General features: G+C 42.2%; 1 protein-coding gene across 1 annotated transcript in view; it reads left to right on the forward strand.

Annotated features, from left to right (window-relative positions):
• Positions 1-1044: 1044 nt before the first annotated feature.
• Positions 1045-15375, forward strand: part of roraa (RAR-related orphan receptor A, paralog a) — a 177971-nt gene continuing 163640 nt past the window's right edge. The window contains exon 1 of the mRNA XM_029153663.3: positions 1045-1359. Coding sequence (XP_029009496.1) covers positions 1326-1359 — 34 coding nt within the window. The 5' untranslated portion in view covers positions 1045-1325. The remainder of the gene's footprint in view (positions 1360-15375) is intronic.

The following is a 15375-nucleotide window of genomic DNA, read 5'->3' on the forward strand; positions in this document are numbered from 1 at the left end:
CTGAGGGTAAACATGGAAGCTGCAGCGGGTGATGTTTACTGGGCAACGCACTGAAACAAACCAGGGTAGAATTCAGCTTTCATACAGTACATTCACACTCCGAGCTTTCAGAGAATTCACTTTCAAGTTAGAATAAGCCGACTGTAATTTTCCACGCCTGTCAAATGGGCCGCGGCGGCAGTAAATACGGAGTGGGAAGAGCTGTCTGTTTTTGGCCCTCCTTAAAAAAAATAAATAAAATAATTCTCATCTTACGTTGTAAGCGCTGTGTTCAAAGTGCAGACGCCCAGGTGTCATGGGGCAGGCTATAAAAACCAAAGCCTTTGCTTTGCACTGTTAAGAAAATCCAGGTTCTGTTTCAATTAGGGATCTCCAAACATGTAACAGTCACAAAGTGTCAGAATTATGCCTTGCCTCCAGGGACTAATAAAACTATAGCAGCTTTAAACATGAGATCCTCTGTACGGCGCCATAAAACTAAACTATTGCCTCTGCCTCCGTATTAATATGAAATCTGTTATTTGCAGTATGCAGTATTTTTCCTGCACCTAAAACCCACTCTGATGTCTTTGTCACACCGGTGATAGGCATCTCATGTGCAGACGAGCTATTTGTATCCGGAGGAGAAGAATTGCTGTATCAAAAACAACCGCGTGGAAGGTACAACCCCCGTTATTCTGTGATCCAGCCTTCACACGGTGCAGATAAACATGCCTTTCAGTGAGTAGGAGGGTTGGAAGTGAGAGGTGCCAGCCAAGACAGTGAATCTATCATCACACATGAAATATACTTCATACAGGCAGCTTCTCTTATTTACATTTTATTGACGGCAGTGAGTAAAAGTGCTTCTAACCTGAATCAAAGCAATTTAAGATATACTGCGAGACACAATTAAATGCAATTAATAAAAAAAATACGTGATCAGCTCCACTCCGTGCCGAGACCCTCGAATTGACCATAAGGTGTGATACACACCGGACGAGCCGATCGGTAAAACAAGCGTACCCGTTTGAACGCCGCCCGCGCGCCGCTTTAGCTACTGTAGCCGCAGCCTCTTAGCACAACATGCTAGCCCTCTCTAATAAAACACCGGCGAGAACGCTTCCTGCTCAACAGAACACCGTTAACACGTTTGTGTACTGACGTCTTAAACACACGGAACCGAGTTTTAGAGAAATTAAGATGTGCAGCTTTTTTTTTTAAAGTCGGGATTCGCTCAGAAGTCGTGACACCGAGTGCTAGCCTACGACGGGCTCGTCAAGGCCACGGCGGAGTTCGCTAGTTTGGGTCAGTGGATCTTCTCAGACACGTTCATTTTCCTGCTGATGGCTCTAGAGTTGTCTGCTTCACCGGGTCGAGGTAAGGCCAAAGTTTTATTAGACATTAGACAAGCATAAGATACTTTTTTTCATCTCGCTACTGATGCTATTCTACTATTATTCAATCTGAACGGTGACCTTGTCACAAGATGCCCATAAATACAAAGTATTATTATTATTTATTGTTAACTAATGCAGTAAACCCTTTAAACCTTATTCAACTTCATAGGTTTCTGAACCTGTAATTGATACTAGATTGTCATAACAAATACAGTTTTAGTTATTCACATAAATTTTCAAATCATATAAACCAGATTAAAAATAGTCCGTCTCAGTTTCAGGCCATGTTTGGCACCAGTCCCAGTCTGTAATAGAATCAATTAACTGTGAAAGTGAGAAAAACAGCCAGCCCTCCAAAACGAGGTGCTACCACTAGCTTTGAAGTGTTGATCATTTATATGTCTTTTTGGGTGGACTGCTGATTGTGTTTCTATTCATTCGGTTCACTGGGAATCAGTGATGCTGTTTTCTTGGGTGATTTGCATTGGGTTCCTAATGCTCATTTAACACATTTGTGTCAGCTTCACCAGCTTCACGTGAGCGTCGAGTCTTTTGCATTAGTAGTATTTCAGTTTGTGCGATGCTACTGGAATCTTTTTTTTTCATTGTCTAATTTAAATTTAAAGCTTACCCTATTTTAAATGACTGCACAAATTTTAATACAGTGATTCTAACTAACTGCAACATAGTCATTATTATCTATTCTATCTACTGTATTATCTGACTATTATCAATATATTTTCTATTATCACTATATTTACAGTATATTCACTGTTTTGTCACAGGCACTGAACTTGAAAATAAAGTATAAACCCAAACGTATTAGTTGGCATCTGTGACTGCCAACTAATTCACTAAAACAAAGCCTCACTACTAAATAGTAGCTCACACCACTGTTTCTGTGAATTGTTGGATAATTATTCACTTCAATTGCTCTTCTGCCCCACTGTCGCCATGAACAATGGAAAAATGTGTTGTGATTAGCACTGCAGGCGTGTTAATCTGCCGGAAGCTTAGTGAATCACTAATTTGCTTGTCTGATCAAAACTTTAATTTATTCAATTGGTGAATTTCCCCCGTTTTCTTTGAGAGCTACAATAATGCATATTTTTCACAGCTGGGCATTCTTTGCCTCATGCAGCGAGCACGATTTAAAGGGCACAAAGCTCAGATCTCAGCAGGGCACATGTTTTTCATCGTGTGGGGCTGCATGTGTTCATGCACATGTCACCTCTGCAGAAACACGGTGTGTGTGTGTGTGTGTGTGTGTGTGTGTGTGTGTGTGTGTGTGTGTGTGTGTGTGTGTGTGTGTGTGTGTGTGTAGAGTGTATGTGCCTGGAGAGCAGCATTTCTGCCTTGATGAGGTGTGTTGAAAGGCTAAAGGCCACATTAAATACACGTTTTAAAAGCTTGTGGACAAAGGAATTGGTCAGTTTCTGTGCTAATGATCCATCACACTTGCTTCTTGCAGTCTCAACACCATGGCTTTTACTGTCACACATAAATACAATGACACTTGTCATAATCTCATAATTTTATTAAAAGGATTTCATATGTGGTATTAACTGTATGGGACTTTAGGTGCACATTATGTTACTGATAAAGAAACAAAGCAGGGTTTGGAGTGAGGAAAGACTGGTTGGAGGAACTAATGAAACTAATGAAAGCCAACACATCGCATGCATCAGCGATGGCCCAACTGTCTGGCAAGCTGAAATCTATAAGTCAAGGTCTTAAGGGCCACTAGGGCTAAATCTACTGCAGCTGATCTGTTGTTAGTTGGGTAAAATGTTATCTTTACACTTTGAGCTGCAGTTTAATGTGGTTCCCATGTGTATGTACACTAACAGTCAGATGATCCTCGTGTTGTGTTTTTAGTGTAGGGCCAGTAGTGAATCTGGTCCTTCCCAGGCCTGACTGGAGTCTTGTCAGCTAGAAAACAGCCACACAGCCACATCCTAATTCTGTCAGATTTTCCATGTCCGGTTCCAGGCAAGTCATAGCCCGAGGCACCAACGCCTTTTAGTTCTTCAAAAAGGAAATGCCACATTAGTATGTGCATATTCTCAATGTACTTCCTTTGGGTGTGTGAGAATCTATATGTAAAGTATTTGTCTCAGAATAGAAAATGACCCGTTTTAGCTCTGCACGTTCCAGTGCTTAATTCTAATAGTGATTAGAAACAGTTTGTTGTGGGCTCTGTTTCAGTTTATTTGACTGATAATAAACTAAGTGAAAGTAGATAGAGAATAGGGCGACTTCTGATGAGAAACACTGCAGAGTGACTCATTCACTTTCACTGATTAGATTACGTTCATATACTGATGAGAGGGATGTGTTACTAATAGCATCCTATCATTATTGTTATCTGTTAGCAGAACCAGATGAGAACAGCTACGTGTTGTCATGAGGCAGCCGGCTTCATGATGCTTGATGTGTGCTGCCATCTGCTGGTGTCACTTACTCAGCATGTTGAACCTAAAGTAATGGATTCTTGTTGAAACTGTGAAAAGGCAGCTGTGATGGGATTTCATTTTATATTCACTCACAATCTGGTGCTTACTATTTTTTTTTTCAGAAAACCAACAGAATGTATAAGAATACTATGGCTACTCATGAACACAAATATATATTTGTGTATAAAAAAGCTCCAACACTGTCATACAAGTAGACAATAAACGATAAAGAACATTTTCCCTGGGTATAAATACACTTACCATGCAGCATTTGCTTCACTTAGGTGTGATAACAATTAAAATAAAGGTGACTCAAGTTGTGCTTGACTAGGTGGATTTAGGCTCTGCATGTACAATGTGTTCCCAGTGTGGCCTCAAGTGTTTGCTCAACAACATGAAAGATGGTCGTAGCAAAGAGACATTTGTTTACAAGCGATCACAAGGACCAGGCTCATGAATGTTAGGATACACAGTGTGAGACCCTTTCTCTCGCCCATGCTATTTTTAGTAGACACCAATGCCTTCCGGCAAAAATCACATGAATATGGATAGTGTGCTTGGCTGTGCAGAGTGGTTTGCAGCAAAGTGAGCAATGATTCAGAAAGACAGCCTGAACGTACTGTGTTTGTGTTCAATAAATACTAGACCGTTTTCCAAAGCCTAAACACTGAAGGAACCTTGGACGTTAAACATGTTTTACTTTCTGTGAAAATTGCATTCTGATGTGTTTTTCAGAGACGCTGTTGCAATACCGTTTACAGTACCGTCACCATTTACTACACTTTACCTTACAATAAAAATGACACTTATTTTACTGTTAGTTTCAGCTTCAAGTTCATTGTGCCTGATGGCTGATAAATGATATAAATATATGGAAACCACATATGTTTCACAAGCCACAGGAATAACTCAATTCCTTAGTTGGCTCCACAAAACGATTTTGTAGTGTGCTGGAATATTTGCATCCTTGTCTAAAGCACATAATGTTTAACATCTTAAGATATAACAAATATATCCTGCTCACAATAAAAGTACAGTAATAGATCTATGATCTTGACACATGCTGCTAATAAGAAAAAATAAAATGCTAATGGACTATAAAATGTAAAATGTAATTCTTAAGAAATAATCAATAAAATATTTAATTTTACTACAAAATACTACCACATATTTATAATTAATGTTTTTTGTTCTTCCACCATAAGCTTATTTATTCATTGTAGAAATCCAGTCATTTGTTATTTATACTGTAAAAGCACTCAAACTTTTATTTTGCACCAGTCTTAAGTGTATCTAGTTTACTTTCTATCACTTTGGTGCCAACTAGCTTCCTGTCCTTGACCTAAGCATACTTTGCAAGTCAATATTATTCAAAGGCTGTCTATGGTTATGGCTTTAAATAGGCCAATTTAGGCTTAGAGAACATGCATCTTGGAAGACAGGTTTATTTTGGTGTAACTCAATTTTTCTCAGGTCTCCTTGGCCGTCGGGATGTATCCTTGAGAAGGAGGCCACAGGCATGTGTACTTTTCTAAAGATCTAAAATCAAGCAGTTCTCTGCGAAGAAGCCAGCGTCTGAGAACACGGGTCCTGTAGGTTCATCAGTGTCCAGCAGAGTGTGCCCTGCCTCTGTTTAACACTGTGTTGCTCAGCGCCAACAATGGGGAAGACTAAAAACTAGCAAGGCACATCACAGGATATTTCCCAAGCTGTTTTGGATGAAATTTTCTTAATGGGATTCTGTCTTATTTGTAATAAATGTGATCTCCAGTTTGCTTATTGATGTACCTATTATGTTTTTCACACACATAACACAAGTCAGCTCTGGGTAATACAGTATTTACAATGTAAGTGATTCATTTGTCATGCAGTTTAGAGCCCAAGGCTGTGGTAAGTCATGTGGCAGGAGTATTTTATAGAAATCAGTATCGTAGCCCTGTTTGCTTAATTATGTTTCAGTTCCACTCATTACTTGGCATTGACTGCACTCAGGTGCCTCCGACTCGGCACCTTCTCTGTTCTGTTACTCCTTATCGTCTTTCTTCTTATCTGCCTTGTTCTCTTCAACTGTCCTCTCCCCACAGAGTGGTCTCGTTCTCCTCATTTGAAGATGATGTGGTTTGGAGGGCTGGAGCTGATGTGAAGTGACGTGCCTCCCCATCACAGTAGTGGAGCTGAGGCTGGCCCTCACTTCCCCCGCACTGGGCTGTTTTTGTTCGCCGCAGCTCATGCGGATAATTTGCCGGGATGCAGTGGAGGGCTGTCACAAGGACTTGGCTCAAGGGGTGTGGGAAAATAGCAGAAGCGTCTTCCATGCTCAAACCCTGCTTTAATGATGAGCATTAAATATGAACATCTTCTTTGTGTAAGCGATGCATTAGGCGCCCTACATGTCCCTCTCCTTGCTTTTGCTTTCTCTCCCTTTTGGTCTTTTCTTTCCCTTTCTGATTTTCCGCAGCCTTGTCTCGGGTCTTGTTTGAGAATTGGTTGAATAATCCGACTGACAAGCAGCCTTTAGGTCATGGCATCTCTGTTCAGAAAATATTCGCAATTCTTTGTGAAAGCACAGCACAAACACAGCTCTGTGCGACTAAGCGACTAAGCTAATGTTCTTTACGAATGCAAGTCCAATGACCAGTGTTATGACAGTGGCTTTGCTTTGGCATTCCTTACTGTTTCCAATATCTATAGGAAGGCTTTTTAATGGGATTAGCTAATATGTGCTGCTGTACTGCAACTTGGTGTTTTGTGACTGCATGGAACCAAGCTAATTATAAAGCACTTCTGCTAGTAGGTGCAGACCAAATGATAAATTAACAGAGAGAAAGCTCCTTCATAGCTTACTGATCAGAGACCCAGCTCAGTTGAACAAGCCTATGTAGAATTCTTACATTGACAGTTGCAGATAAAGTGATCTCAGGAAACTAAGGAAGAAAACACACCACCCTCCCTTAAAATAGACCTCCCTGGGTACTGAAGCAAAGGACAGAGTGACATTGTGAATGCTAACATCTGTGCAGAACCTTGCAGTACCAAATGCCCCAACCCCAAGTTTGAGCAGACTCTACCGTCATCCTCCAAGGAGCAGCCATTTTGGAAGGCTCTCCCGGCACAGATGTTGCATATTAAAATGTAGGGCTGTTGTAGCAGAGGTACTGCTGTGGAGAGAGAGTGGCCTGCTCCTCTGTGGGCCTCACCTGTGCCTTCATCCGAGAAGCCAATCCAACAGGGGGACTGTCTAACCAACCAAAAACAAAGTGACATTCAAGATAAAGTCACCCTGCCGCCTCTTTGACCCTGGAACGCTGTGGATGTGACAAATTATTTCACACATGAACATAACTTGTGTACAGCGTTGACAGTTAGCTTACTGGCTAGTTTCAGCAAAATCATATCATAGTGTAGATGGGCTGATAATCCTTAAGCATACTGTAAGTACATTATTAAAATGTTATAGCAGATGTCAAACATCTGTCAGTGCTCTGACCCTGTCTGACCTGCAGCTTAAACAGACAACAAACGTTTGTCCCACAACATCTTTCAGGAAAAAAACCTTGTCCACAAGATGGAGATGTTCACCAGTTTAAAGCACCTACCTCCATGTAAGAGAGAGAGGGAGGGACAGTCTGAGTCTGAGACAGACACAGAGGTAGAGATGGAGATGTGCAACATCGCTGCGTGACAGATTGTGTTTGCATGAGGCACATGTGATGCCTGTATAATGTCTGAGGATGTCTCTTTGTTTATGTGTACATTGTGTTTGCCTGAATGGGAGCGTGTTTGAATAGCTCTGCACTCCTCGGCCGAGGTTCTGAGGGGGCAGAGTGTGTTAACACAGAGGTTGTGAGTGGTCCCTGGGCTTATTGGTGGTCCCAGGGGCCCACAGCAGAGGAGAGGTCAAAGCAGGTCGGCTGTCCTGTGTGTTGCCGGGCCCTGCGGCCCGCTGTGTGCTGGGGAGGGTTCAGGTGTGTATCGACCTCTTGCTCCATCGGGCTGTAAATAAAGAGACTGGGGTCTGCTACCCTTATTCAGGATGTAGGCTGCTGCTGCAGACAGTGTGACCCAGACCTACAGATGCCTTGATTCCATGCACCCCACAGTCAAAGACCCTGTAAATATCCCCAGTGGTGCTCACATGAGGCAATACATACTGTATATAACTAACAAAAGCCAATTAATTATCAGTGAACAAACTATTTGGAATGTGTGTTAATTATAAAAGTTATTAATTGACAATATGACTAATACTTTTCAAAATAAAGAACATTTATCATATCCCTGTAAATTGAATATTGGCTAATGTCAGTTTTGTTTGTGGACTTCATTTGTCCACTCTGTTTTTTGGCTGGAAAAACTGGTTTGTCATTTAAATTGGAAACAAAGAGAAGCAATTGTTTTGTTGCAGCGTGAAGTTCATGTTAATGCTTTATGTCATAGACAGCGCATTTAAGGACAATAGAATAAAACTGAATGTCAGGAATACCAATCAAATTCATTCCTTTGAGTGAGCACTAAAACATAACTAGCTCCAAAACATCATTAAAGAGCCTGATTTATCTCTAAGAATATCTGCACAAAAAAAGGCCCTTTCTCTCTTGCAGCGTAATGATGAAAAGCCACCGTAATGCGGGGACAACTATTACTGGATATTCTTTTATGTGCAGCGTAGCCATATTCCCCCCGTTCTGTGACTGTGTCTTTATGAGTCATTCAAGGATGCCAACGAGCTAATCCAGACAACTGCCGTAATAGCTTCTATGGACAGTTGAGTGCACACACCTTGTCCGTGGGTGCATTAATTAAAATGGTTGCTTGAAACCACAAGCCATTAATGCATTTTATCAACAAGCACAGAGCACCACAATAGTGAACGGCAGCCAAATGGTATTACTGCGATGGCACCTGATCCTCAACAGGCATTGTTTGGCTACCTTTTGTGCCCATGGAGTGTGACATATTGCCCTCAAGCATTGACCATCTGACCAGGGTGAGGGCTTTAAACGCTAGGCTAATAATAGGAAGGCACAGCCAGGCAAAGTATTCTAGTAATTATGCCCCACTGTGAGACATGATGGGTGAAAGGAGTAGAGGAGAGGGTTCAGAGAGAGAAGACAATAGAGAGGGGAAAAAACAATGTGACAAGTCAGAGCATTGCCCAAGTTGTTATCTCTGTGCAACTGTGGAAACTACCACTTTTTCTGATGCAACAAGATGACAGTCAGGACAATTAGTGGTGGGTTAGGCTTAAAGGGTAGGATGGCAAGGGCAGTTCAGGCACCTGAGGTGGATCAACACCTCCGCCTGATGTGGGAGAGGTGCGCTCCTGGTCAGTGCGGCGAACGTGTGGAAATTGGGCATAAAACACACTAGGCCATTTCCAGGCTCTGAAGCCAAGGTCTTGGCAAGAGTCTGTCTCACTGGGTTACACAGACCTACCCTTGAACTGGGTTCCTAGGGAATAGACTCATTCTCTCTTGAAAAGTGGAGAAACTAAGCTATTATCTGACACAGCCTGTGGAGGAGACGCTGGGCGATGATAGAGAACTCAGCCACGGAAATGAGGCCGAGAGCGTACCACCACACCAAAGTTTGTTTGCACAGTGACTTTCATATTGTTTGTGTTTGTGCGCACGCACACGGGCGGTGTGTCCGTGTGCGCGCTCCGCCGCGCACGTGAACCTAAGTGTGCGTGCTTAATTTGCAGTATCACAGTGTGTGTGAGCCCCTCACTGTGAGCAAAGGAAGGATGCAATTTACATTTTTGTGCACATGTACAGGAGCAGCAACAAATAAAAACCCGTGCCTAAAAATAAAATGACTTGAGAATTAATTAAAGTCAGAGAGTGTGCAGCAACAAACAGATGTGTCCTATTTAGGGCTAATATCAACTTTAGCTAACTAGTGTAGGGAACTTATGATTGATGGCATCTGTCACTGTTACAGCTCCAACATGCCTTAATCCTATCCAGCGGTTGCACTGCACCCAGATACACAATGCCTGATCTTTTATTCCTTTATTCAAATCCCATCGATTGAATAGAGTGATCAGAGGCGTTGCCCTCTCTGGAAGAGCTTAATCTCTCCCTGACACATGGAAGACTTGCTGGACTTTGATGATGCAGCCGCATATCCTTTTGGGCTTTCAAACAACTCTGTGTGCGCTGCTACCTCCGTCAGCTGTCTGGAGAACAATCATTCAGAACAAAGCACTGTCAAGGCTTCAGCAAGCAGAAGCATCACCCCGCCAGCCTCTAATTCACCCCCTCCTTGCTCCTCGCCCAGCTGCAATGCACTGTGGGATTGGATAACCAAATCCCACATGCAATTAGTGGTGCTTTCAGAGGCCGTGGTTTAAGCAATATGCTGGAATCCTCCATTGTGCCCCCATGCACGGGTTACTGGCAAATTGGAGTTTCATCAGATCTACGGCGCTAAAGACATTTGCTAAAAGTTGAAATCATGTTGGACAGTTCACTTTGTTACACTCATAGCGCTAAACAAGAGCAGTGCTGAGGATTCTTAATTGATGGGTCTATTGTTTCTTTGTACTCACCAAGGATAACATAATTACCCTGATCCTTGCCCCTCTGCTATTGTGTTAAAGAGCCCCTTATCAGAGCTTACGCTTTTACAGCTTGATGCACTTGTTCACTTGATGTTTGATGGTATAGAACCTACTGTGTCTATATATCTTTCATGGTATGTAAAGGCATTCCTGTTGAAAGAGTCAGTCAGGGCACGGTGACATTCGGTCGATACCAAACGAACAGACAATGATATATTTATCCCTCAAATAATCCTCAGGTCTGACTAGTTCTCCATTAAAATGATAGATTTGACTTGAATAACACCCACACAGCAACGGATGTCAGAGCAGAAAAATGAGCCTGTGTTGTCACAGCAGGGATAGAATGTCATCTGTGTATCAAATGTGATCATCTTCATGGGCTTGTGGTGTGCGTGGAGCAGTATGTGCCGTCTTGTAATATCTAGTGACAGCCTCACAGAAGCCATCCCTCACCGTGAGCCCACATCTACCTGGGAAATGACCATCCCCATCAGACCGGCCTGTCATCTACCACATGTCAGAGCAAGGCAGCGTCGTATGGTCTGATAGGCTGCGTGTGTAAACAAAGACACAACAAAGACAAACACATTCACGGCACCGCCTGCTTTTACACACACACACACACACACACACACACACACACACACACACACACACACACACACACACACACACACACACACACACACACACAAGGACGCACACGCGCGCACAAACGTGCACTTGCATATAAACCCGTGCACAAGCAAGCGTGCAAGTGCAGATGCACATCAATACACAGGTGCTATATGTTCAACCACACCAAAAATAGAAACAACAGCAGGTTCACATTTTAAATGTAATAGTGAACCAAAAATAATCACCAACCACTTTATTAGGTACAGCCTGTGAGGTCTAATGTGATGTGACGCAGAAACTCTGCAGTGAGTTCAACAGTTTTATTGGAGTTTATAATATTATACGGTGAAATTACCATGTTGCTAATATTAACAGTGGCTCATTTTTTTTCGTTTAATATTGAGTAATGAATTACTACTGTACATTGTACGGTTGTATGATTAATGCTTTGCACAGATTTTGTATATTTTAGTAACTTGCTAACTCACTTGACACAACTATTTGCAACAGAAAGAAACCAAAGCAAAAGTATAATCAGAGGGAAATGTAAAATATGAAAGGGCCATGTTTCTGCTTTTGAACTACATAAATGTGAGAGGAGTTTCTAATATGTAAATACTCTGACTCATGTGTTTGTGTTTGTTGATTCATAGCTTGATAGTGTCTGAACATCAAACTGTTCACAGGTCAAAAACTATTTTTGACATAAAATAGAAAACAAAGCATAACTTACTAGTGTGAGTCACTGGAACAGCTTGTGCTCGTTACAGTATTTCTACAAATCCTCCTTGTTAATACATGAGTTGTTACCTTGGTGCCGTAATTGTAAGTCCGGGTTCTGTCAGTATTTTCAGTTATTTTCTGATATTTCATATTTAAATGTTCTTTATTTGCACATTGAGAAAAGAAGTTTTCAGCTATTAAAAAAGCAACAAAGACTGCTTTGCGTTTCCCAACCTGAAGAACGACATAAAGCTGCAAGTGCAAAAAAAAATCACATTTATCCAGCTGTTTGCATTTTGCAACGCTGATCATATTTAAACAGGTCTTTGAACAATCTTCACTATTTTCTGTCCAATAACTTTTTGAGCATTGTGTTGGATCATGCAAAACTAAAACCCACCCTGTGATTGTGCGCCGTCTTCTTGGGTAGAGGTGCTTTACAAAATAAACTAGCTCCTTTCGGCTGCGTTAGAAGACAGAAACTGTGCTGACTCGCGCACTTTTGAAGAGAATTCTACATTTGTATGGCTGAATCGATACAATTAAAATTGCCTTTTTGCGTTAAGCAGTTCGCCTTCCAACTCAAAGTGGGGACCTCAGCAAAGTTGTTGTTTTCTCCGTCTACACCATTTACCTCAATTCTATCATCACTGACAACCTGCGCGCGAACATCAAGGCCAAGCGAGCATAAAACAAATCATTTCAGAGTGTCAGCAGATAATGTGAGCTAGTGATGCAAATCTGTTTACCACGTTCTCCTCCAATACATTAAAGGGGCCTTTGTGTTGTGCGCTTTGACGGCATGTCATAGAGCAAAGATAATGTGTCTGCGTGTGATGTGCACGCGCTCGCGTGAGAGAGACATAAAGGCGGAGTGAGTGATTAAGTGCGAGCTTGTTTATATGCGTTTGCTTAAAGTGTGAGCAGGTGGATTTTGGGGGAAGGATCTGCTCCCTTTAAGTGGTTTTGAAGTTTATCCGCAGACTGTGAAGTGAATTTGGGGACTAATTATGATTAGTCTTAATACTGGATTGCAGATATACAGTACTGACAACAGGAATATTATCACCCCTTTGATTCTGTACCTTCACCTGTAGAGATGCTTCATTAAAGCAATCTTGCTGCCTCACTGTAACTCGCGTTTTCTGTCGCAGAACAAACAGGGTGGGTGGTTTTACCCGGGCTCTCTTTAAATCGACGACGCCGAACTTGTAACGAACCTTGCTTTTGTCTTTACTGCCGCCGCCTTGTTTTCACAGCCTCCCGCTCGCTCTCGCGTTCCGCAGCCCGCTCTTTAATTATGATTAGGGTGTTCACACTTCTCACCCTCCTCATCGCTCAATTACAGCGCAATATTGATTTGTTCCTGGAGGAACCATCAAGGATGCGCAACCAGGAAATCGCTGATATGCTCTCTAATGTGATGAATGTGTTTTTATTCAGAGTTACATTAAAATGCCATCGTACGCTGCTATTATTCACTAAATTAATGATCAGAATTCACCGGCTTGGCATTTGGAACGAGACTGGCTCTTGATCCTCTGTTGTTGGTCATTTTGCTCCAAAACTTTGTCCTCGTGTCTAATGAACCCATTTCTTTTAATGGAACTCACTGTTCAACATCAATTTATCATCGCAACTAACCTAAGATTGTTTCGGGTCTTTTGTACCTTTAAAATATCCTCCCAGAGGTACAAGTACGGGATAAAGAGCTTCCGGGAGCACAACATGTCTACGAGCAGTCATACGGTTATAGATAGTAACCGCAGTGGCACCTCAACGTGAATGCATCATCCAGAGAGAGCACACGGGCTTGCAGGCTGGTCCGGCCACAGAAAGCGAGCATGTGGCAGTGTCAGCAGCCTAGTGCGGCGTGGCCAGGTTTCCTGGGGCGAGGGCTGTGCTGTGCTCCATACGGAGGGCCTGTGCTGGGAGCCCGGGGGCCATGCAGTCCCAGGTCAGCAGATGGGCTTGTGATTATTATTTCCAGGCCTGTCTTACCTGACCACGTCCTCACTCCATGAACAGCTGTTTCACTCGCTTCACTGAGACGCTACACGAGCAGCCATTTTTCTTCTGTTCTTTACTTTGTACATAGTATAAATCTTTACTGTGACCCTGCTCTGGGCTCCATCCACCTGTGTCTTACCTCGGGCAAAAGCTCCCCCGGAGGATTGTTTTCCTTTTTTCTCTTTTGTCTTTACCAACCCAGGAAGGAAGGCTCCTAAGAATTGTTTCCCAGACAATGGAACACAGGAGTAAACTTATCTTCATTTTACCACCGGATCGTTTATTCAGCTCGTGACTTTGGCAAAGTGTTGTGAAAAGAAACAAGAGGCAGTTTAGTGACATGCTTTCATCCAAAACTGTGCCTGTCACTTTGTCTGCTGTTTGGTTTTGACAGTGAACATTAATTGTGACAATCGTGATGACTGCTGGGAGTTGATACGGAAAATATAATTTTGTTTGCTGTTGACAGTGTGAAATTGATGTCATTATAATCCTTCAGAATAAGCTTGATGTATTGCAGATTGTAAAAAATGCCATTTCTTATAGACTTTGTCAGGTTTAGCAATCACATATTGCAGACTGTGGTGCTTTTGGATGAATACCCTCTTTAGTCAACCAATTCATCACACTGCAGGGAATATTGTTCTACAGCACCTGGTGTTCAGACTATTTCTGTGTTCTAAACACTGTTGGTACAAAACATTTGTTCTCCATCCAACAATGTGTGCAAAGCCTCATTACTGCTCCCTTTTTTCTTGAAGGATTTTTCACCCATCTTAAATGTTATTGTTACAGAACAAATTACGGGTTATTTAAAATTTACATCCAGTTTGAAAGTTTGAAAAAGTCTTATTCTCTTTCGTTATTATTTATTCTACATGGATGCTGGGTAAATGAATCATAATCCCACCACAAAGGCTTAGGGACAAGTACTGTACTCTGCTACACCGGATCTGAAGCTTGGACATGTTCTTTTATATGAAATATGCTCTGAACCTTTTGAGCACGGCGTAATATTGGACATCTCGGGCTTCAGTTCAATATACCAACAGGCACAAACAGCCTCTGGTCTGAGAGAACAACATCAAAAGTAATATCTTCATTGCGCCGCCATCCAAGAGAGAATTACTTTTCCAGAGAACAAATGGTTTTAGTAAGTAGTTTAACAGCAACAAAAACAAACTGGAGGGAAACATTTAACCAGGAACACAAAGGGAACTGCTGAAGCACTTTTAAGCCCCTCAAATCATTCAACATAGATTCAAGCGCTGAATGAAAGTGCAGAATCTGGCTTATTTATTGATGAAAATGAAATGGCTGAGAAAGGGGATTTCTTTGATATGCGAAACATAAAATAATAGATTTTCTCAACTCCATAAACTCTAAATCCAAAGAGGCTGGGGGAGGAGGCACAGCACATTTTGACTGCACCGACTGCTGCTTGCGCCGCGATAGGGGGGAGAAAAAAAATCAAACATTCCTTGTTAGAAAAACAGGGAGTACACCTGTAAGGTCAGGTGGCTGGCTCCCACCATAAGGCCCCAGCCACGGAGCCGTTGATCAGACACCGCTTTTCACACAGCTGGCGCATTTAGATTCCCAGCCCCTCCCTCGAATCCCA

Source organism: Betta splendens, chromosome 6, assembly GCF_900634795.4.
Source record: "Betta splendens chromosome 6, fBetSpl5.4, whole genome shotgun sequence".
NCBI lineage: Eukaryota > Metazoa > Chordata > Actinopteri > Anabantiformes > Osphronemidae > Betta > Betta splendens.